This window comes from Mobula birostris, chromosome 11 (assembly GCF_030028105.1).
Source record: "Mobula birostris isolate sMobBir1 chromosome 11, sMobBir1.hap1, whole genome shotgun sequence".
Taxonomy (NCBI): domain Eukaryota; kingdom Metazoa; phylum Chordata; class Chondrichthyes; order Myliobatiformes; family Myliobatidae; genus Mobula; species Mobula birostris.
In genome coordinates, this window is record NC_092380.1 from 29,184,186 (window position 1) to 29,208,582 (window position 24,397).

Sequence of the window (24,397 nt, forward strand, 5' to 3'; positions counted from 1 at the left end):
GGGAGAGAGAGATTGAGAAGTACAAGAGCTTTGTTCATTGTAAGTGGCATCACTGGCAGACCGGGCCGTGAAAGAGGTGTTTAGCATCAGTCAGTCAGGGCATTTAATCCGGGAGTTGGGAGTAATGTCGACATTGTATCTGCGCTTTGTTGCTCTATGATTCTACCACCTAGCTTAGTGTCATCTTCAAACAAACTATCCATGTCTTGTACACTCTATATAAATGATGAAAAGCAATGGGCCCAGTACCGATCCCTGTGACACGTCACTACTCACTGATCTCCAGTCCCGTAAACAACTTTCGACCTCCTGTCTCCTAACATCAAGCCGAGTATCTATCCACTTCTACCTCTCCCTGGATTCCCATGTCATCTAACCTTCCAGACTGCTGTTCCATGGGGACTTTGTCTAATTTATGTTTCATTGATGCTTTTCTTCTGAATGAAGCGTCTCGAATACATAATTCCCTCATCAAATCACTGGATTACCCTTTCAAGGAACTCGAACAGATTCATGAGATTATCTGAGGAATTGAACTGAAAAGTAGAGCGGTTTTCTGTCAATTCCATCGAATATTGTTGATCAAACAGCAGGACATTGCAACGGTCTTCATCTCTTATTTAAACTGAACTGTGGATCAGGATCATGACTGATGAAAAGCGCCGGCCTCGGGGTGTTACTGATCTGGGAATCTACAAATAACACGCGATAATCCGGAGAGCAGGTCGAGCAGAGAGGAAAACCAGCGCTGGGAACCGTGAACCGGGCCAACAGTTGGTGCTGTGAATGTGTGTGTCAGGGAGAGTGTGCTAAGAGGCCTGACAGCTTAGACTGGTATTTCTGTGTTTGTGAGTCCGGTCACATTGCTGGATTTTTCATCCCCACCTAGAGAAAATAAAACAATTTTCCTGCTCCGGGATGGCACAGCTCCCCAGCTCAGTCCTGAAGTGGGAATTAACCGCGATTTTTCAGTTACTTTTATATTTCAGTTGGAAAACAGCGAAAATATCGCGATCGCGGTAGAGAACGAGGTCAGTGCAGTCGTGAAACAGGTTTATATGGAAATTGCTGCGTTTAATTCGGACCAAACTTCCTTTACAGCAGAGAATCCGGCCTCGGGCACAGACAGAGAGCGGTCTGGGTCTTGGGGATGCCCTAATTTCATTGCAATCGGGGAGTTTTTCGGGAGAGAGAAACACAGAGAGACGGAGCGGCCGGGAGCTGCCTGCAGGATGTCTCCGCCCCGTCCGCTCGCTGCCTTTAAATTGCTCAGCACCGCCGCCTCTCGCTTCATTTCTCACACACTTCAGAGTTCGAGAGAGTTTGTGTAGAGGTTCCGACCATGACCGAGACCGCAGAAGTGGCTCCACCAGCAGCACCCGCCACCACACCCAAGGCTGCCAAGAAGAAGAAGGCGGCCGTCCGGACCAAGTCAACCGGTCCCAAACTGGGCGATCAGATCGACAAGATTGTGGCCGATTGCCGCAGTCAGCGAGGGGTGTCCGTAGCCGCGATAAAGAAGAGTTTGGCCAGCAGCGGCGTCGATGTACAAAAGCTGAAAGGTCAGATCAGGATGGCCATTAAAAGGAAATTGGATAAAGGCACCCTGGTTCACACTAAGGGCGCAGGTGCCTCCGGCTCCTTGAGAGCCGCTAAAAAAGAACATACCGGGAAAGTCGTGAAAAAAGCGAAGAAACCAGCGGCCAAGGCATCTAAGACCAAGAAGGCAGTGACCAAGAAATCTGTGGCCAGGAAAACAGGTGCCAAGAAATCTCCCGCCAAAACCAAAGGGGTTAAGAAAACTGCGGTTAAAAAAGCGGCAGCTAAGAAAACAGCGACCAAGAAGACCGCGCAGAAGCCCAAGAGTCCGAAGAAGGTCGCAGCCCCCAAGGTGGCCAAGAAGTCGGCAAAACCCAAGCCGAAGGCAAAGTCTGTGAAAGCCAAGAAGACAGCGGCCAAAAAGTAAATACAGTAAAGACCCGAAACCAAAGGCTCTTTTAAGAGCCACCCACATTTCCCAGATAAGAGCTGATCCAGAATCGCGCGATTCCAGATCCTGGTCGGTTTAGATGTCAGTACGAACTGTTTCCCGAAAACCTGGGGACCCCAGTGCCTCGTTGATATTCGGCAATACCGTCCCTTCCCTAGTATCTGAAATAAAATACAGTATCGGATATTCGGACCGAGACTCAATCGGACACGGATGTGTTCCGCTTCAGTCTCCGTCCAAAGGCCGTTTCTTTCTCATAGATGCCGGGAGATGGTAACACTGCCGGAGAAACCCTCTCTCACAGCGCTAATCCCAAATTGGGAGTTCCCCAATTCATGGTTAATATGACTAAAACTGCTGAACTATCGGTGAGGAGAGATTTAGGGAGAGGGATCCGGCTCTGGGAATGGACTGGAGAGGGATGAACCCGGTAACAAGCAATGACTGTCTTCGCATTATTTGTACTTTATAACATTTTAATATACATATATACTTAGTGTAATAGATTATTTATTTCCCCCCAAAAAACATTTAATATATACAGTAAATAAAATTGATCTCAATCCTCTCACTATCCTCCCATTTCCGGCAGAACTGAATTCACTCGCCTCAAGAAGCTATTCACTAAATATGCAAACATTCAGATTCAGATAATTGAAAGAAGTAAAAACGATAATTAAAATGAAGGTGGAAATTTGACAATTCATGATTCTATTAACTGTAAGCAACTAGCCCCGATAGCTCTAGAAATTGGCGGGCGATTTGAAATTGACCGGACATCCAATCCCTGCAGTCGGATTGGCTGGATTCTGACCCTCAGTCACTCGTTTCCATATTTGGTCACAGATAATATTCCTCAACCCCCACGCCGGACAGCTTCAAACTGATTAAGCAAAGACATCCAATCGCACTGCTGAGACCCTATGATGGACATCTCCATTCCAACCAATCAGAGGGAGCTGGGCGGCCCTTCATCAACTCTTTAAAAGCCAGACCCAGCGTCTGCTCTGACACTTCAATCCTGATATTTCAGGCTGTAATCGCACTGCTGAAGGAGAATGGCTCGGACCAAGCAAACAGCGCGTAAATCGACCGGTGGCAAAGCTCCCCGCAAACAACTGGCGACCAAAGCGGCGCGCAAGAGTGCTCCAGCAACAGGCGGAGTGAAGAAGCCCCATCGCTACCGGCCCGGCACCGTGGCTCTGAGGGAGATCCGGCGCTACCAGAAATCCACCGAGTTGCTCATCCGCAAACTGCCCTTCCAGCGCCTGGTGCGCGAAATCGCTCAGGACTTCAAAACCGATCTGCGCTTCCAGAGCTCGGCCGTCATGGCCCTGCAGGAGGCCAGCGAAGCTTACCTGGTGGGGCTCTTTGAGGACACCAACCTGTGCGCCATCCACGCCAAGCGAGTCACCATCATGCCCAAAGACATCCAGCTGGCCCGGCGTATCCGCGGCGAGCGCGCCTAAACCCGACCTCGGCACCAAGCACAACAAAAGGCTCTTTTCAGAGCCACTAATCCGGCAGAGAAAAAGAGCTATCATTGTCCGTTCACTGCTCTTCGTATTAGCAAAACTACATTCCCTTCTGACACCCCCCCCCCATTGGTTGTTTTAGTCAACAAGACGTCCCCGTCTATCACAAACTTAAATAGATTCAGTCTTCCATTTAGTAGCCAGTTTCATTTCTGTTCGAGACCATGATAGATTCACGGGGACAACAATTTAGTTGCTATAATTTCGGTATCTTCCCACTGCAAACTCCTTTGACCGCGGTTTGAGAAGAGTCCAGTGTATAAAGTTTATACATAGACCGATAGCGAATATAAAGAGTAGATCGGTTTTGGAGGCTAAATAACCTGATATATTCAAATCGCAGAGTTAATAACGCTCGGACTGCTGCTTAAAATAATTTCTATCAAAATTTAACGGGTTAATGCATAATTTCTGCAGACTGCAGATCACTAAATAACTTTCGGCGGGATTTTCAAACTTCCTGTCATCCGGGGAACTGACGGTTCCTCGCTGCTCTCTGTTCATTGGTGAATGAGGCCGCTCTCTGGCTCACTGCGCTCGTTAGAAGTGAATGGGAATTCAGAGGGATGGACGGAGCAGAGAGCAGCCCACATAAAATGTTGCCTGGCCTGCTGAGTTCTTTCAGTGTTTTGTCCGTGTTGCTCGGATTTTCTCTTGTTTGCAGAGCGCAGTCTCTCATCTTCCATCTCCACAACCGCCAATTTCCAACGACCTAGCCACAACCGAACAGAAATCTAGCGCTCCAGATAAACCTGAAGTCTCATGCGTCCCATATTGAAGGTCAGTCAGTAACATTACAAGGGCCCGGTGGGGAAGGACCACAGTATAGGTTTCTCCACCCGTGGGAGTGGGAGGGGTCGGTGGGCGAGGAGTATACCCCTCAACAATGAGATGCTAAGCTGAACTACTGGAGTGCCACGTGGGTGGCTATAAACACGGGTATTTTACTGAGTATAATGGAAACGTATGTAAAGGATGAAAAGTTATTGAATGGTTTATTGTATATATTTATTTTTGAATAAAGTATATTTTGAAATAAAAAAAACTGAGGCAAAATCTCTTTAGTTTTCTGCTCAATTATCCGATGATATTCTGGAAAAAGACAAATGTGAAGAAAAGACTAGAATAATGAAAATTGAGTAGAAAACAGGTCAGGCAGTGCCAAAGAATAGAGGAACAGTTAATGTTTCAGTCCGAATTCCCTTCATCAGATAACATTCTGTTCATATTCCTAATTACATCCGCACCTGAGAATAAACCCTTGTGAATGATGCACCAGGCCCTAAATTCCGTCTGTACCTCCAGCCCTTTTGATCTCAGCATTTAAACAACATGCTTTATTGCATATTTTTCCTGCCAAAATGTGCAATTTCACTCTCCCCATCATAAGAAATAGGAGTAGAATTTTGTCATTTGGCCCATAAAATCTGCTCCTCCATTTCATCAACTCTGATCCATTTCCCTCTCAGCCCCATTTCCTGCCTTCTCCTTGTATCCCTTGATACCCTGAACAAAGAATCTACCAAACTCTGCCTTAAATATACATAAAGACTTGGCCTCCACAGCCGCCCGTGGCAATGAATTCCACAGATTCACCACCCTCTGGCTAAAGAAATTCCTCCTCAGCTACTTTCTAAAAGAACACCCCTCTATTGTGAAGCTGTTTCCTCTGGTCCTAGACTCTCCAGCTATAGAACATCCACACAATCAAGGTTTTTTTTTAATATTTGATAATTTTCAATTAGGTCACCCCTCATCCTAGCAAATAAAGGCCAGAGCCATCAAACACTTTTTATATGAAAAGCCATTAACCATTAAATTCTGGAGTCATTTTCATGAAGCTCCTTTGAACCCTCTCCCGTGTCAGCACATTCCTTCTCCGATAAAAGGCCCAGAACTACTCATTATACTCTAAGCAAGGCCTCACCAGTGCTTTATAAGGCATCAACATTACATCCTTGCTTTTATATTTCTAGTCCTCTTGAAATTTGCCTTCCTCACCACAGATTGAACCTGCAAATTAACCTTTAGGGAATACTGCACAAGGACTCCCAAATCACTTTGCGCCTCAGATTTTTGAATTTTCTCTCCATTTAGAAAATAGTCAACCCTTTCATTTCTTCTACCAAAGTCCGTGATCATACACTTCCCAACACTGTATTTCATCTGCTGCTTCTTTGCCCATTCTCCTAATCTATATTTTTTTGTAGCCACTCTACTTCTTCAAAACTACCTGCCCCTCCACCTAGTCTTCGTATCATCTGCAAATTTTGTAAGCAAGTCATGAATTTCGTCATCCAAGTCAATGAGATAGAATGTAGAAAGAAGTGGTCCCAACACAGACCCCTGTGGAACACTACTAGTCACTGGCAGCCAATCAGAAAAGACTCTCCTTATTCCCACTTGTTGCTTCCTGCCAATCAGCCACTATTTTATCTTTAGTATCTTTCCTGTCATACCTTGGGCTCTTAAATTGTTAAACAGCCTCATGTGTGGTACCTTGTTAAAGGCCTTCTGAAAATCCAAGTATACATCAACTAATTCTCCCTTGTCTATCCTGCTTGTTATTTCTTCAAAGAATTCCAATAGAATTGTTAGACAAGATTTTCCCTTCAGGAAACCATGCAGACTATGGGTTATTTTATCATGTGTCTCCAAGTACCCTGAAGCCACATCCTTAGCAATTGCCTCCCCGTCTTGAGATTCAGCACCAACCTGATTTTGCCAATCTGATTGCATATTGAAATCCCCAATGATGATTGTAACATTGCCCTTTTGGCATGCATTTTCTTCTATCTCCTGGTGTAATTTGTAGACCTTATTACTGTTTGGGGTACACACATCAAATTTGCTGGTGAACGCAGCAGGCCAGGCAGCATCTCTAGGAAGAGGTACAGTCGACGTTTCGGGCCGAGACCCTTCATCAGGACTAACTGAAGGAAGAGCTAGTAAGAGATTTGAAACTGGGAGGGGGAGGGGGAGATCCAAAATGATAGGAGAAGACAGGAGGGGGAGGGATGGTGCCAAGAGCTGGACAGGTGATTGGCAAAAGGGATATGAGAGGACCATGGGACAGAAGGCCCAGGGAGAAGGAAAAGGGGGAGGGGGGAAAAAACCCAGAGGATGGGCAAGGGGTATAGTCAGAAGAACAGAGGGAGAAAAAGGAGAGAGAGAGAGAAAGAATGTGTGTATATAAATAAATAACGGATAGGGTACGAGGGGGAGGTGGGGCATTAGTGGAAGTTGGAGGTCAATGTTCATGCCATCAGGTTGGAGGTTACCCAGACGGAATATAAGGTGTTGTTCCTCCAACCTGAGTGTGGCTTCATCTTTACAGTAGAGGAGGCCGTGGATAGACATATCAGAATGGGAATGGGATGTGGAGTTAAAATGTGTGGCCACTGGGAGAATGGAATGTGGAATTAAAATGTATCCCTTTTGCCAATCCCCTGTCCAGCTGTTGGCTCCATCCCTCCCCCTCCTGTCTTCTCCTATCATTTTGGATCTCCCCCTCCCCCTCCCACTTTCAAATCTCTTACTAGCTCTTCCTTCAGTTAGTCCTGACGAAGGGTCTCGGCCCGAAACGTCGACTGTACCTCCTCCTAGAGATGCTGCCTGGCCTGCTGCATTCACCAGCAAATTTGAGGTGTGTTGCGTGAATTTCCAGCATCTGCAAAATTCCTCGTGTTTACTGTTTGGTGTGAGGATGAAACACAGAGAGTAAATATACTGCGAGCGATTAAGAAAGAGATGCTAGGTTCCAACGGCGAGAAGCTGCCAGAGGGCACTTTGTGTCCTGCAGCTGCTGTTGTTCACCAAGAATGATTCAGGTAAAAGCCCAAAAATTTGGTCATGGATAAGCTAAGTCCTCCTGCACCTCTACAGTTTACCAGCAATCTAAATGAAAAATGGAAACAGTTCCAACGATTCAATATATATTTATCAGTGAACTGAGCCGGAAGGGCTGATGAACATTTGAAAACATCTATCTTTCTACATGTAATTGGAAAAGATGCTTTGGACATCTACAACAGCTTTCAAATTGATGAAACAGACTTTGCATTGGACACTCTGATGACAAAGTTTGAGTATTTTGTCCCAAGTAAAAACGTCACGTTTGAAAGATATAAGTTCTTTTCCTGTGATCAAGAACAAGGTGTTAGTTATGACCAATACTAAACTGAGCTACACACACTGAGTCCTGTGAGTTTGGAGATTTAAGAGACTCACTAGTTAAAGACAAAGTAGTTTGTTGAATCCCAGATAATGTTCTCAGAGAAAGAATGCTCTGTGAAAAAGTTTTAACACTGAAAAAGACTGTGAATATGCCTAGGGCAGCGGAGATCATACAGTCAAAACCTGAGGAGCTGCGCAGTTCATGCTGTAAAAACAGAGGGCAGAACACAAGGCAGTTCCCAAAACAATGGCAAAGCAAAGAGATAGGCTCAAACAGCAAATGTGGAGGTAGGCACATCCCAAAGATGTTTACTGCATATGGAAAATCCTGCAATAATTGTGGGAAGTGGAATCATTTTGCAAAGTGCTGTAAAACTGGGGCTACCAAGACAAAGGTGCACACAGCTGCTGAAGAAAAGGAGGAAGTCTTTGTAGATTCTCTACCGACGGTGGGTGCTTGTAAATTGGAATGCATTGTTCCAGTGACTGTGAATGAGATAGTAATTCCATTTGAGCTTGACATTGGAGGCTAGGCAAATCTGTTATCCATGGATGATTATAAGTCTCTCAAAGTAAAGAGCAAGATTTATTCAGTGAAGTTAAAAGTGACCGGCTATACTGGAAAGAAACTACCAGTAAAAAGTGGCCATATAGTGATAAGCATTAGAGACAGCACCTAAATGCACAGCTACTGATTGCCGAAAAGTAAGTACAGCCAATATTAGGTCTGAGTGCATGTGAAAATCTCAACCTGGTGAAAAAGAGTTTTCATAGTGGCTTCACTGACCAAAAGTGACGAGGAAGGCTGTGCAGATGTTCTGGAAGGGCTCAGATGCTTACCTGATGTAACTTGAGAAACTTGTAACAGCATCCACAAGAGCTCCAGAGAGATTATGCAAGAGAAGCACAAGAACACCACATTCTATAGACATCTGTACCAGTTACACCAGCATGACAATTAGCCAGTGCTAATCAGAGTGATCATAATGAAGAAGTCGTCATTCTTGCTTCCACATCATGCAGCTTTGGTTCAAAATCTGCCCCTTATTGACTCCTAGATAAAGACTGAAAATCAAAAAATATCTCCATGATCCTTTTCAAAGTTGAAGATGAAAAACAAAAAGGTACACTGACCCAAAAGTCAGGACAACAGTAATAGTTCAACACAAAACAGCAGGAGTTGCTATCTATGATGCACAGCCAACATAAGGAGCTCTGTGAAATGAGACAGAATCAGTTGAACCTTGTGCAAATACTCACTGATCACATGGATATAGTCGAGGACTCCGTTATGAGGTATGTGAAGTAAGTTATGGCCACACAGCAAGAACAAGAACAAAAACAAGAACAGAGATGAACCGATAGGATGTAAGTAGAAGGATGTGAAAGAAATAAACATGAATTCTCAAAAAGACACTCATAAAAATGCAGCAGATGAAAACAATACATCTGAGGCAACAAATGTTAGATCGAAAGGGATCATCAATCCACCACAGAGATGTATTGAAAGTAGCTGTGTGAATAAGGGACTGTATTTGCTTATTACAATTGGTTAATGTACTGCAGGTGTCTTTGTTGGAATGCATTATTACTTCTTGCAGGTTTATGAGGACGCAGAATTGTGTTCCTTTTTTCTTTAAAGGGGGAAGATGTGTTATTATGTTCCCAGTGTGCAATGCAGGTGATTCAACCCAGAACCAGTCAACTGGTCATAGTACTCATGCTGGCTGAACCCATTGCTGCTGTGTCCCAAATAAAGATGTGTTAGTTTTTACCTATGCTAAGTTGTCTTTTATCAAGAACTAACATAAGAAATCCTCCTTCACTCCAGAGAGAAAAGCCCTAGCTTTCTCAACATATCCTCGACATGTTGTCTATTGCAGGCATCATCCTGGTAAATTTTCTGCACCAACTCCAAAGCTTCCAACAATGAGGCATGCAGAGGTAAACCCAATATTGCAAGTGTGGTCTAACCAGCATGTTATTGAGCTGGTGGCTCTCGAATGCAGTCCTCCAACTAATGAAAGCCAACATACCATGCATTTTCTTAACAGCCCTATCAACCCATTCAGCAACTTTGAGGGATCTATGGACATGGAACCCATGATACCTCTGTTCCTCCACACAGCTAAGAATACTGCCATTAATCCTAATTTCTGGCTTGAAAATTGGCCTTCCAAAGTGAATCACTTCACACTTATACGGGTTGAACCCCATCTGCTGCTTCTCAGCCCAGCTCTGCGTTCTATCAATGTGCCATTTTAACCTATGGCAATATTCTACACTATCCACAACTTCACCAACCTTTGTGTCATCTGCAAACTTTCGATCCAACCCTTCCACTTCCTCATCCAAGTTGCTTATAAAATTCTCAAACAGCTGGGGTGCCAGAACAGATCTCTACAGAACACCACTGGTCTCCATCCTCCAGAATACACTCCATTCTGTCTTCTGTGGGCAAGCCACACTGCAAGCATTGTTGTGAATCTTCACTGCATCCTTGCTAATTTACTGACATCCTTCCTATTGTGGTCTCGCCAACAACATGTTTGTGTAATATGAGGTCCCAACTCCTTTACTTAATGCACTGTCTGATGAAAGCCAGCTTTTCATACACCTTCACCATTCTGTGTATCTACATCACTAATTTCAAGGAACAATATGCAAGTATCCCTATGTGCTTTTCTTTAACAACACTCTCTAGGGTCACAACAGTTGTAGTGGAAGTCCTGCATTTTCAGTTTTCAAAATGCAACACTTCACACTTGTCAGAGTTAAATTCCACCTGCCATTCCTTGCCCTCACCATTTCATTGACATCCCATTGTACCCTGAATAAACATCCCTGTCAATTATACCACGAACTCTGGTGTCACCACAGTCAAACCATATTTCTTGGAATGGAGACTGGAGTGCAACAGGGTTTGGTGTTGGGACGCCTGTTATTTGTTACTTATGTAAATGATTTGGATGCAAATGTACAAGGCTTGATCAGTAAGTTTGCAGAGGATACAAAATCAGGATGAGTTGAAAATATTGAAGTATTACAGATGGATATTGATCAGTTAGGGAAGTGGTCTGAGAACTAGCAAATGGATTTCAATATTTGATAAATGCGACATGATACATTTTGGAATGTCAACCAAGACTCATGTATACTATAAATGTACAGGCACTGAGGAGCTTAACAGAACAGAGGGATCTAGCAATGCTTAGTTTGCTGAAAGCAGCATCATGGCTGGACAGGATGATGAAGGGCACATTTGGCACACTGGCTTATTTTGGCTTGGGTGTTGGTTATGGGAGTTGAGACATTACGTTTGCAGTTGTATAAATTTTTGGAGGACTCTGTACAATTTTGATCATCCTATTGAAGAAAAGACATGTTTAAACCGGAAAGAGTGCAGAAAAGATTTGCAGGGATGTTGTCAAGACTAGAGGGCTTCAGTAATAGGCAGAGATTGATCAGGCTAGTTTTTTTATTCCTTGGAGCAAGGGAGTATGAAGGAAGCACAGTTACATGGAGCACTGTAACAGGAAAGCAGCATCCATCATCAAGGAGCCCCGCCATTCAGGACATGCTCTCTTCTTGCTGCTTCCAGCAGGAAGGAGGCTCAGGATCCACATCACCAGGTTTAGGAATAGTTATTACCCCTCATCCAAAAGGTTCTTGAACCAGAGAGGATAACGTCACTCAACTTCACTTGCCTTACCATCGAAATACTCCTACAACCTATGCACTCTCTTTTAAGGACTCTTCATCTCATATTCTCAAAATTTATTGTTTATTTATTTATTTTTGTATTCACACAGTTCACTGTCTTCTGCACATTATTTGTTTGTCCATCCTGTTGGGTGTTGTCTTTCATTGATTCTATTGTGTTTCTTGGATTCACTGAGAATGCCCAAAGAAAATGAATTTCAGTGTTGTAAATGGTGATATATATGCTCTTTGATAAATTTACTTTGAACTTTGAAGCTGGATTGTAACAGTTGTTTCCCAGCTTAGGAAAAACCAAAAGTAGGGGGCATGAGTTTGGGATGCGAGGGAAAGATGTAAATTTGGACCTGAAGATTAATCTTTTCATTTAAAGGCTGGTGACTGTACAGGCTATCTCCCTCAATCTACATCCACCAAGCCAATCGTGTAACCATTAATGTTCGGCTCACTGACTTGGTCCCTGGCTTATCCTTGCAGCCTTTCATAAGTAAAGATAAAACATTAGCCATCCTCTCGAGTAAATTCTAAATGTCTAGTTTGGCCTCCTGTAAAGAACTATCTAGTCCTCCTCTGGAAGAGAGTCTAGAAGTCTAGTTAGGCCTCCTCTGAAGTATTGTTCAGGCCTCACCTGGAATAGCGTCTAAGTGTCTAGTATGGCTTCGTGTGGAGTAGAGTTCAAAGGTATAGTTAGGCCTCGTCTGGTGTAAAGTCTAAAAGTCTAGTTAGACTTCATCTGGAGTAGAGTCTAGGCCTCTCTAGAACAGAGTATAAAAATCTAGTTAGGCTTTCTCTTGAATAGGATCTAAAAATCTAGTTAGTACCCTTCTAGAGTACAGTCTAAAAGTCTACTCCAGCACCACTGGAATTCTGTTTCGACCTCCTCTGGAACAGAGTCTAAAAGTCTAGTTAGGCCTCCTAAAGAATAGTGTCTAGGCCTCCTCTGGAGTAGAGTTTAGAAGACTATTATGGCCTTGCCTGGAGCAAAGTCTAAAATTGTAGTTTGGCCTCCTCTGGAATAGAGTCTAAAAGTCTAGTTAGGCCTCCTCTAGAGTAGAGTCTGACAGTTTAGCTTTGTCTTCTATGGTGTAGAGTCCAAGGGTATAGTAAGGCGTCATCTAGGATAAAGTCTAAAAGTCGAGATAGGTCTTCTCTAGAGTAGAGTCTAGGCCTCCTCTGGAGTAGAGTCCAAAAGTCGAGTTAGGTCTCCTCTGGAATACTGCATTCAATTCTGTTGGTTACATTATAGGAAAGACTTGAAGTCTTTGGAGAGGGTTCAGAGTGTACATTTACTAGGATGTTACCTGGATTAGAAGCATATGCTATAAGGAGAATTTAGGCAAATTTGGGTGATTTCTCTTGGGAGGTGGAGCTTCAGAGAAACCTGGCAGTGGTTATAAGATTATGAGAAGCATTGACAGAGAAGACAACAATTTCCCCAGGGATTAAATATCTAATATGAGTGGACAAGCATTTAAGATGAGTATGGGAATGTTCAAATGTGTGGTACAGTGCAAATATTTTGCCTGGAGAGTGGTGGATGCCTGGAATGTACTGCTGACACTCAGTTAACCAAGATTCCCATGTAATTTCTGATACCTTCTTCAGTCTCTCTGCTAGTTTAATTTAGTAATGGCAAAGGATTGGTCAGCTCCACTGGTTAGGGCTGTGAACTGCAGCAGGGTCATGTTGGTGGAATTCAGATCCAGACAAGGTCTATTTGAAGAGGTTGTATGAAAGGAAATGAATGAATGGCAAGTGGGAGGAGTTAATAAGTGGAAAAGCAAGTGTCCAAGAACAGTATGTTCCTGTTTGGGTGAAGGATAACCTGGCAAGTATTAGGAACCTTGGCTAATGAGAGATATTGAAGATAGGGTCAAGACAAAAAGGAGACAAACACTTCATCCAGGAGATTAGCATCGAGCAAGTCATTTGATAACTATTAGAAGATTAACAACACTCTTAGGAGGGAAACCAGAAGGCAAAGAGAAGGTTTGAGATGGGTCTGGCAGGTAAGGTTAAGGAATCTCCCAAGAGGTTCTCCAGCTGTATTAAGAGTAAAGGGGTGGCTAGGGAGAGGTTCGGTCTCCTTAGAGATCAGCATGTCTGCCAAGATCTTCAGCTGCAGGTGGGTGGGATTTGTAATGAATTTTCTCTTCAATGTTTACCAAGGAGAAAATCATTCTCAAGAGATAAAATAAACAAGTGGAGATCTTTTCTAGGACATTTATGTTACCGAGGAGGAGGTACTTGCAGTGCTACAGCACATCAAGATGGGTAAAAGCAGAAGGCCTGACAGAGGATTGACAAATGGATTACAATTCAGATGACGTATTTTGGAAAGTCAAATCAAGGTAGGACATGAATGGTGGGGAACTAGGGAGTGTCACTGGAGAGAGGGAATGAGAAGTACAAGAGCATTGTTCATTGAAAGTGGCATCACTGGCAGACCGGGCAGTGAAAGACATCAGTCAGTCAGGGCGTTTAATCCGGAAGTTGGGAGGAATGTGGACGTCGTATCTGCGCTTTGTTGCTCTATGACTCAACCACCTAGCTTAGTGTCATCTTCAAACAAACTATCCATGTCTTGTACACTCTCATCCAAATTCTTTATATGAAAGATGAAAAGCAATGGGACCGGCGCCGAACCCTGTGACTCGTCACTCCTGACTGATCTCCAGTCCCGTAAACAACCTTCGACCATCACCCCCGTCTCCTAACATCAAGCCGAGTATCTATCCACTTCTACCTCTCCCTGGATTCCCGTGTCATCTAACCTTCCAGACTGCAGTTCCGTAGGGACTTTGTCTAATTTATGTTTCATTGATACTTTTCTTCTGAATGAAGCATCTCTAATACGATGTGGCTATGATGCCCTCATCAAATCTCTGGGTTACCTCTTCAAGGAACTCAAACAGATTTGTGAGATTAACTGAGGAATTGAACATAAAAGTAGGGAGGTCAATTAACGGTCTTCATCTCCTATTTAAACTGAACGTGCAGCCCACTTAAGGAGGAGATAAATCTAACACTAACCAGGGATCAGGACTGTGAGGAGCGCCGGTTTCGGGGTGTTACTGAACTGGAATTATACAAATAACATGCGAATAATCCGGAGAGCAGGTCGATCGGAGAAGAAAACCTGCGCCGGGAACTGTGCACCGGGCCAACAGTTTGCTGTGAATATACAGATTTGAACGGTGTGTCAGAGAGTAAACAAGATAAAAACTGCAGATGCTGGAAATCCGAGCAACACGTACAAAATGCTGGAGGAACTCAGCAGGCCAGACAGCATCTATGGAAAAAAGTACTGTGGACATTTCGGGCCGAACCCTGAGTCCAGCATTTTGTGGGTGTGTCAGAGAGAGTGTGTCAGAGGGCCGGATGGCTTAGACTGGTATCTCTGTGTTTGTGAGTCCGGCCACATCGCTGGATTTTTCAACCCCACCTTTCGAAAATAAAACGATTTCTCTGTCACGGGGTGGCCCAGCTCCCCAGCTCAGTCCTGAAGTGGGAATTAACCGCAACTTTTTCGTTGGTTTCAATATTTCAGTCAGAAAACTGCGAAAATGTCGCGATCTCGGGTAAGAAGAAGACCAGTACAGCAGTGAAACGGGTTGATATAGAAACTGCTGCATTTAATTCGGACCAAGCTTTCTTTACAGCAGAGAATCCGGCCTCGGGCACAGACAGAGAGCGGTCTGGGTCTTGGGGATGTCCTATTTTAATCGGAATCGGAGAGTTTTTCGGGAGAGAGAAACACAGAGAGACGGAGCGGCCGGGAGCTGACTGCAGGATGTCTCCGCCCCGTCCGCTCGCTGCCTTTAAATTGCTCAGCACCGCCGCCTCTCGCTTCATTTCTCACTCACTTCAGAGTTCGAGAGAGTTTGTGCAGAGGTTCCGACCATGACCGAGACCGCAGAAGTGGCTCCACCAGCAGCACCCGCCACCACACCCAAGGCTACCAAGAAGAAGAAGGCGGCCGTCCGGACCAAGTCAACCGGTCCCAAACTGGGCGATCAGATCGACAAGATTGTGGCCGATTGCCGCAGTCAGCGAGGGGTGTCCGTAGCCGCGATAAAGAAGAGTTTGGCCAGCAGCGGCGTCGATGTACAAAAGCTGAAAGGTCAGATCAGGATGGCCATTAAAAGGAAATTGGATAAAGGCACCCTGGTTCACACTAAGGGCGCAGGTGCCTCCGGCTCCTTGAGAGCCGCTAAAAAAGAACATACCGGGAAAGTCGTGAAAAAAGCGAAGAAACCAGCGACCAAGAAATCTGTGGCCAAGAAAACAGGTGCCAAGAAATCTCCCACCAAGACCAAAGGGGTTAAGAAAACTGCGGTTAAAAAAGCGGCAGCTAAGAAAACAGCGACCAAGAAGACCGCGCAGAAGCCCAAGAGTCCGAAGAAGGTCGCAGCCCCCAAGGTGGCCAAGAAGTCGGCAAAACCCAAGCCGAAGGCAAAATCTGTGAAAACCAAGAAGACAGCGGCCAAAAAGTAAATACAGTAAAGACCCGAAACCAAAGGCTCTTTTAAGAGCCACCCACATCTCCCAGATAAGAGCTGATCCAGAATCACGCGATTCCAGATCCTGGTCGGTTTAGATGTCAGTACGAACTACTTTCAGAAAACCCGGGATCCCCGGTGCCTCGTTGACATTCGGCGTTGCCGTCCCTTCCCTACTATCTGAAATAAAATACAGTATCGGATGTTCGGACCGAGACTCAATTGGACATGAATTTGTTCCGCTTCAGTCTCCGTTCAAAGGCCGTTTCTTATTTGGGGCCGGGAGATGGTAGCACTGGCGGAGAATCTCTGTCTCAGCTCAAAGTCCAACATGGAAGTTTCAATTAAGGGTTAAAGTGACAAAACTGCTAAACTATCTGAGGAGAGGGAACAGGCTCTGGGCATGGACTGGAGAGGGATGAAACATGGTACAGAAATTACCGGGTAACATGTAGTACTTTTAACTATTTTATATATGTATATATACTTATTTACTTTTCCTATATTATCATGTATTGCATTGTACTGCTGCCGCCAAGTTAATAAATTTTACGATATATGCCGGTGATATTAAACCTGATTCTGATTCAATAAAGAACTCGCGCTTCTGAAGGGCTGCGCGGAGCGCTGTATTTCCATTCTATGTTCGGATCAAGCGTTGGAAATTAGCGGTGGAGTAAAATTGGGACAGAGCTGTAAGATGAAATGCCTCTCTCTGCTCCATTACTCCGACACTGTTTCTCTCGGCAGGTCAGAGCGCTGTGTATAAAAGGAGAGGGCGACAATGGGTTTGTCGTTGAGCAACGACTTGGAGCGGGCAGAGATAGATAATTTAATTGTTTGCCATTGATTCCTGTGATTCTGTTGCGGCTTTGTTTCCCCCAAAAAACAATTTAGTAAATGCAGTAAATTAAATCGATCTTAATTCTTTGTTTTCAAGTTTCCGGCAGGACTGAATTAACTCACCTCGAGAAGCTATTCAGTAAACGTGCAAACATTCAGGTTCAATTAATTGAGAGGTTAAAATGCTGATTTAAATAAAGATGAAATTAGATCATTCATTATTATTAATTGTAAGCAACGAGCCCCGGTTGCTCAAAAAATTGGCGGGCGATTTGAAATTGGCGGGCGATCCGGCTCTGGCAATGGACTGGAGAGGGATGAAACATACAGAAATTACCCGGTAACATGCTATGACTGTCTTTGCATTATTTGTACTATTTTATATATATATATGCTTAGAACATAGAACAGTACAGCACAGTACAGGCCCTTCGGCCCACAATGTTGTGCCGAACCTTAAACCCTGCCTCCCATATAGATTATTTATTTTCCCAAAAAAGACATTTCGTATATACAGGTACAGTAAATAAAATTGATCTCAATCCTCTCCTTATCCTCCCATTTCCGGCAGAACTGAATTCACTCGCCTCAAGAAGCTATACACTAAATATGCAAACATTCAGATTTAAATAATTGAGAGAAGTAAAAACGATTATTTAAGTGAAGGTGAAATTTGACAATTCATGATTCTATTACTGTAACTAGGCAACTAGCCCCGATAGCTCTAGAAATTGGCGGGCGATTTGAAATTGACCGGACATCCAATCCCTGCAGTCGGATTGGCTGGATTCTGACCCTCAGTCACTAGTTTCCATATTTGGTCACAGATAATATTCCTCAACCCCCACGCCGGACAGCTTCAAACTGATTAAGGAAAGCCAGCCAATCGCACTGCTGAGACCCTATGATGGACATCTCCATTCCAACCAATCAGAAGGGGAGCCGGGCGGCCCTTCATCAACTCTTTAAAAGCCAGACCCAGCGTCTGCTCTGACACTTCAATCCTGATATTTCAGGCTGTAATCGCACTGCTGAAGGAGAATGGCTCGGACCAAGCAAACAGCGCGTAAATCGACCGGTGGCAAAGCTCCCCGTAAACAACTGGCGACCAAAGCGGCGCGCAAGAGTGCTCCAGCAACAGGCGGAGTGAAGAAGCCCCATCGCTACCGACCCGGCACCGTGGCTCTGAGGGAGATCCGGCGCTACCAGAAATCCACCGAGTTGCTCATCCGCAAACTGCCCTTCCAGCGCCTGGTGCGCGAAATCGCTCAGGACTTCAAAACCGATCTGCGCTTCCAGAGCTCGGCCGTCATGGCCCTGCAGGAGGCCAGCGAAGCTTACCTGGTGGGTCTCTTTGAGGACACCAACCTGTGCGCCATCCACGCCAAGCGAGTCACCATCATGCCCAAAGACATCCAGCTGGCCCGGCGTATCCGCGGCGAGCGCGCCTAAACCCGACCTCGGCACCAAGCACAACAAAAGGCTCTTTTCAGAGCCACCACTCCGGCAGAGAAGAGGGCTCTCAGTACTTGTGTTAGGGGCACGCTATTCCCCCTGTAGGTGTTCAATAAGACTTCCCCGTTAATCACACAAACTCCAAACGCAGCCTGAAAGCGGAGAATCGGTAGTTCTGTGCCGTTTACAGTTCGCATTTGTGGGTATGTTTTCCCAGGTATTTGCGGTTCCTGTTTAGGAGATAGGCTATAATAAATGCAGTCCTTCATTTTGTAACCAGTCCCATTTCTGGTCGAGTCCGCGATGGGTTCACGGGGACACAACAGTCTGCTGACGCTGGTATTCAGTTGCTTTCACAGCAAGCCCTTTCTACATAGACCGACCGCGACTATAAACTGAATCGGCTTTTCGAAGCTCAATAACCAGAAACATTCAAGCTGGTGAGTTAAATAACACGTAGGGTGTTACTCTAAAGTAAATCTTCATCGTATTAATGATTCAAAGCATTTTGCAGATTACAGATCAGTAAATATCTTTCGGCGGGATCTTAAAGTGTCCGGTTGTCCGAGAAACCGATATTTCCTTTCGACGCCTTTCTTTCTGCTTCCTTCATTGGTTTGCTGCGCTCATCAAAAGTGAATGGGAATTCACCTCCATGTCACAACCGGGCTATTCGTGACTCGGCACTGCTCAGTCTGTGTTCGGAACGGTTTCAATCCCGTGGCATAATTGTCAATAATTACCTGACAACCTCATCCACTCACGAGGAATTCTGCAGATGCTGGAAATCCAAGCAACACACATCAAAGTTGCTGGTGAACGCAGCCGGCCAGGCAGCATCTCTAGGAAGAGGTACAGTCGACGTTTCAGGCCGAGACCCTTCGTCACGACTAACTAGTAAGAGATCTCTTACTAGTTAGTCCTGACGAAGGGTCTCGGCCTGAAACGTCGACTGTACCTCTTCCTAGAGATGCTGCCTGGCCTGCTGCGTTCACCAGCAACTTTGATGTGTGTTACCTAATCCACCCGTTTCTTTGAACTTTAATCGCACAATAAAGAGTAAACATTCAAAGCAAAACGCAGGGGGATGGGGTGGAGACAGAATCAGAGAATGGCCTTTCATTTTCCATCTCCATAACCAGTGCTCCTGATAAACTTGAAAACGCACAGGTCCCATATTGAAGGTCGGCCAGCAACATTACCACCCTGGATAACTGCTCAATTCTCCAAAAACTAACTGATGAAAAAAGAACAAATGTGAAGACTAGAACAGGGAAACCTGAGTAAAACGCGCCAGGCAGTGTCAGTGAACAGAGAAACAGAGTTAACGTTTCAGTCCGAATTCCCTTCATCAGATAACACTCTGTTCACATTCCTAATTATATCTGTACTTGAGAATAAATCCTTGTTAAAGTTGTACCAGGGCCCCAAGATCCCTCTTCACCTTCAGCTTTTAGGCCACACGCTTTATTGCATATTTTTCCTGCCAAAATGTACAACTTCACTCTCCCCATCATAAGATATAGGAGCAGAATTATGCCATTTGGCCCTTAAAGCCTGCTCCTTCATTTAATCAAATCTGATCCATTTTCCTCACAGCCCCATCTCCTACCTTCTCCCTGTATCCCTTGATGCTTTGAACAAACAATAATCTATCAATCTCTGTCTTCAATATAGGTAAAGATTTGGCTTGCACAGCCACCTGTTACAATGAGTTCCACAGATTCACTACGCTATGGCTAAAGAAATTCCTCCTTATCTCCTTTCTAAAAGGATGCTCCTCTATTTTGAGGCTGTGTCCTCTGGTCCTAGACTCTCCCACCATAGAAAACACCTTCTCCAGATTCACCTTATCAAGGCCTTTCAACATTCGATAGCTTTTAATTAGGTAACTGCTCATTCTAGTCAATACAGGCCCAGAGCCATCAAATGCTCTTCATATGAAATGTTGTTCAATCCTAGAGTTATTTTCATGAACCTTCTTCTGTGAGGGGATCCTGGAGTGCCCCTATTAACTGTTTAGAGAGAGACATTTATCATTGATGGTTTGTTTGGAAAGGAGAGAGAGACAGAGTTATTTACCACCGATATGTTGCTTTTGAAAAGAGAGAGAGAGAGAGAGAGACGAAGATTAACGCTTGGACTGTCACTTTAAGGCATTGGAAGTAACTTTGGATATTTACTGAGTTTGTAGTTGGAGACAGCACCGAGCAGCTCGAAAGTTGCTATGGTGACCGAAGGCAGTGTTAATTAATGGACACTCGATGTTATGATTTTCAACACATTGTTGATATTTCTTCAAGGACTTGTTGCCTGCTTCTGCACTCCTTTACAGACAAAGGAGGGAGGGACTCTTTGAATGACAGGTGATGGTCAGCCTGGTGAAATAAATGGGAGGTCAGATGATACAGACCTCAGACACATGATCTGGAGATGGAATGAGCATTGTTGTGCCCGCAGAAAAAGTGGGTTTTGGAGGATCGATCAGGCGGATCGTTCCAAATTGCTATCCATCGGTGAGGAAGGGGTTGACTGGTGGGGAGCTGTCTATGTGTCCACCCTTGGTGATAGCTCCACCACAGAAGACCAGTCCCCTTGGTTAAAGTCACAGTCGGTGACTTGTAAAGGATTTTCGGAGGATGACGAGAAGATCGACAGCATCAGCTCACCTGAAGACTCAACTCACTCTCTCTCTCTCTCTCTCCATCACTACTCAACTAAATACCACGAACTGAACTGAACTTTACTCAACATCGTAAGACTGTATCTTTTTACCCCTAAACTTAAAGAAGCCTGGCTTTTTCATACATATATATTCCACACTTACTTTTTTATATAATCATTGCTAACATGTTTGATTTATCTACATTTATATTACTGTATTGCGTAGTTACTAATAAATATTAGTTTATAGCAATAAGAGACTCCAAAGTGTTTTCCATCTCTGCTGGTTTCTTTATCCCCATCACGGGGTTCGTGACACTTCCAACTCTCTCCTGTGTCAGCACATCTTTCTAAGATAAGGGGCCCAAATCTGCTCACAATGCTCAAAGTGAAGCCTCATCAGTCCTTGCACTTGCATTCTAGTCCTCTCAAAATGAATGCTAACATTGCATTTGTCTTCCTCACCACAGACTTGACTGCAAATTAACCTTTCGGGAACACTGCACAAGGACTCCCAAGTCCCTTTACACCTCAGATTTTTAAAATTTCTCTCCATTTAGAAAATGGTTTATGCTTTTATTCTTCTACCAAAGTGCATGACCATACACTTCCCAACATAGTATTCCTTCTGCTGCTTCTTTTCCCATTCTCCTAATCTGTCTATGGCCTTCTGTAGCCTTTCTACTTTTGTAAAACTACCTGCCCTTCCAACTAATCTTTGTGTCATCTGAAAACTTTACAACAAAACCAGCAGTTCTGTCAGCCAAGTCAATGACATAGAATGTAAAAAGAATTGGCCCAAACACAGACCACAGTGAAACACCACTAGTCACAATATACCAACCAAAAGGTTCATTCCCGTTCTTTGTTTCTGCCAATCAGCCATTGCTTTATCAATGGTAGTATCTTCCCTGTAATATGACAGCTCTTAGCTTGTCAAGCAGCCTTATGTGTGGCACCTTGTCAAGGGCCTTCTGAAAATCCAAGTACACAAAATCAGCCAATTCTCATTTGTCTATTCTACTTGTTATTTCTTCAAAGAATTCCATCAGATTTGTCAGACAAGATTTTTCCTTGAGGAAATCATGCTGACTGTGGTCTATTTTATCAAATGCCTCCAAGTATCCCAAAACCATATCCCTAGCAATCACCTCCAAGATCTTCCCAACCACTGAAGTCAGACTAACTGGCCTATAATTTCCTTTCTTCTGCCTCTCTTTCTTTTTGAAGAGTGGAGTGACATTTACAATTTTCCAGTCTTCCTCATGTCCCCCTCATAATGTTGTCAAAGCTTTGCCCAATTATGTGACACATGCGTGTGTGTGTGTATATGAGTGTATATGCATGTGATTATGTAAATTATGTATATGTATGTATACATAGAACAGTAGAAACAGTCCATTCAGCCAACAATAATGTGCCAAACCAGCTAAAAAGCAAATCAAAAACAGCCAAACATTAACCCTGTTACCTGCACCATGTCCATATCCCTCCATCTTCCTTACATCCACGTGTCTATCCAAATGTCTCTTAATAGCCTCTAATGTATTTGCCTCTACCACCATAGCAGGCATCCATGACTTTCTGAGTTTCTAAAAAACTTACCCCTCACAATCCCCTTGAATATTCCCGCTGTCACCTTCAAGGTATGCCGTCTAGTATTAGACATTTCAATTCTAAGAAACAGATACTCTCTGTCCACTCTTTCTATGCCTCTCATAATCTTGTAAACCTCCATCAGATCTCCCCCTCAGCCTCTGGTGCTCCAGAGAAAACAACCCAAGTTCATCCAGGATCTCATGAAAGCACATGCTCTCTAAACCAGGCAGCATCCTGGTAAACCTATTCTGCACCGTCTCCAAAGCTTTCTTTAGTGGGGCGACCAGAACTGTACACAATACTCCAGATGTGGCCTCACTAGTGTTTTATAAAGTTGCAACGTAACCTCCTGACTTTTGAACTCAATGCCTCAGCTAATAAAAACAAGAATTCCAAGAACCTCCTTAATCACATTATCGTCCTGTGTAGCCCCTTTCAGGGAATTATGAACTTGGATCCCAGATATCTCTGCTCAGTAACAATGTTAAGGATCTTGCCCTTAACAGTGTACTGTCTTATTGCATTTACCCTGCTGAAGTGTAATACCTCACACTTAGCTGGGTTAAACTCCATCTGCCTTTTCTCAGCCCATATCTCCAACTGATGTATTATCTGCCAGTCTTCTACACTAGCCACAACTTCACCAATCTTGGTATCATCCACAAATTTACAAACTCACCCATCTACATTTTCATCCAGATTATTTATATACATTACAAATAGCAGAAGTCCCAGCACAAATCCCTACAAAACTCCACTGATTGCAAGCCTCCAGCTCAAATAAGTCCTTTCAACCACTACCCTATGTCTGCAATGTGTAAGCCAGTTCTGAATCTAAACAGCGAATTCACCGCAGATTCCATGCACTTTAATCTTCTGGATTAGCCTCCCACGAGATACTTTGTCAAACGTCTTACCAAAATTCCTGCTGACAACATTCACTGCCCTACCCTCAACAATCTCTCTCATCACCTTGTCAAAATAGTCAATCAAGCTGGAATGGCACAGCCTGCCACACTCTCCCTAATTAGGCTGTGGGTTTCCAAATGCTCATATATCCACTTCCTAATTTCCTCCAGCTATTTCCCTATAACTGGTGTAAGTCTCACTGGTCTATAGTTCCAAGGATTTTCCCTTGTTCTCTTCTTAAGTAGAGGAATAACTAGCCACTTGTCAGTCTTCTGGGGCCTTGCCTGTGGCTGAGAGGACACAAAAATACAGGTCAAGGGCCCAGCAATCTCATATCTTGCCTCCTTCAATAACCTGGGGTATATCCCATCATGACCTGGAGACTTATCCGTCTTAACACTCTTTAGGAGGCCCAACACTTCATCATCATCCTTGACCTCTAAACGCCCTAATGTATATGTGCAGTTTTTCATATATTCCATTGTGCCTGTTTACTGTGAATGCACACAAGAAAATATATCTCAGGGTAGTACACGGTGACATATATGTACTTCCAGTCTTACAACACGGTGGAAGCAGAGTTATGAATGGTATTTGAGTAACATGAGTATTTGGTTGCACAGTAGTGTAGTGGTTAGCACAACGCTTTATAGTACCAGCAACCCCTGGTTCAATTCCCACCATTGCCTTTAAGCTCTCTCCGTGACCACATAGGTTTCCTTCGGGTGCTCCAGTTTCCTCCCACTGTTGAAAGACATACCAGTTGGTAGGTTAATTAGACGTTGTAAATTGTCCTGTGGTTAGGCTAGGATTAAAAATGGAGGGCTTCTGGGCAGCACAGCTTGAAGAGCCAGAAGGGGATTTCCGCACTGTATGTCAGTAAGTAAATAAATAAATAAATAAATAAATAAATAAGTCTCATCAAACACTTGAATTACCCAGCTACAGGCCAAATGCTGGAAGAAGGGATTAATATGCATGGGTTCCCACTGGTTATTATAGAA

General features: G+C 44.1%; 4 protein-coding genes across 4 annotated transcripts; all 4 read left to right on the top strand.

The window, feature by feature from the left end:
- The first annotated feature begins 1,310 nt into the window (after window positions 1–1,310).
- LOC140205445 (histone H1-like) lies at window positions 1,311–2,055 on the top strand. Its single transcript, XM_072273051.1, has one exon. The coding sequence runs from the start codon at window positions 1,343–1,345 to the stop codon at window positions 1,964–1,966; it is 624 nt and encodes a 207-aa protein (XP_072129152.1). The 5' UTR covers window positions 1,311–1,342; the 3' UTR covers window positions 1,967–2,055.
- An 829-nt stretch (window positions 2,056–2,884) lies between these two features.
- Window positions 2,885–4,495, top strand: LOC140205446 (histone H3). The gene has a single exon (XM_072273053.1). It carries the CDS (start codon window positions 3,049–3,051, stop codon window positions 3,457–3,459), a length of 411 nt encoding a protein of 136 aa, XP_072129154.1. The 5' UTR covers window positions 2,885–3,048; the 3' UTR covers window positions 3,460–4,495.
- A 10,792-nt stretch (window positions 4,496–15,287) lies between these two features.
- Window positions 15,288–16,498, top strand: LOC140204972 (histone H1-like). The gene has a single exon (XM_072272012.1). It carries the CDS (start codon window positions 15,325–15,327, stop codon window positions 15,916–15,918), a length of 594 nt encoding a protein of 197 aa, XP_072128113.1. The 5' UTR covers window positions 15,288–15,324; the 3' UTR covers window positions 15,919–16,498.
- An 88-nt stretch (window positions 16,499–16,586) lies between these two features.
- On the top strand, window positions 16,587–19,046 carry LOC140204973 (histone H3). Its single transcript, XM_072272013.1, has one exon. It carries the CDS (start codon window positions 17,808–17,810, stop codon window positions 18,216–18,218), a length of 411 nt encoding a protein of 136 aa, XP_072128114.1. The 5' UTR covers window positions 16,587–17,807; the 3' UTR covers window positions 18,219–19,046.
- The last annotated feature ends 5,351 nt before the right edge of the window (window positions 19,047–24,397 follow it).

Excerpts from the sequence above, each read along its gene's own strand:
- LOC140204973 (XM_072272013.1), top strand. The coding sequence starts at position 17,808 with ATGGCTCGGACCAAGCAAACAGCGCGTAAATCGACCGGTGGCAAAGCT.
- LOC140205445 (XM_072273051.1), top strand. The coding sequence starts at position 1,343 with ATGACCGAGACCGCAGAAGTGGCTCCACCAGCAGCACCCGCCACCACA.
- LOC140204972 (XM_072272012.1), top strand. The coding sequence starts at position 15,325 with ATGACCGAGACCGCAGAAGTGGCTCCACCAGCAGCACCCGCCACCACA.
- LOC140205446 (XM_072273053.1), top strand. The coding sequence starts at position 3,049 with ATGGCTCGGACCAAGCAAACAGCGCGTAAATCGACCGGTGGCAAAGCT.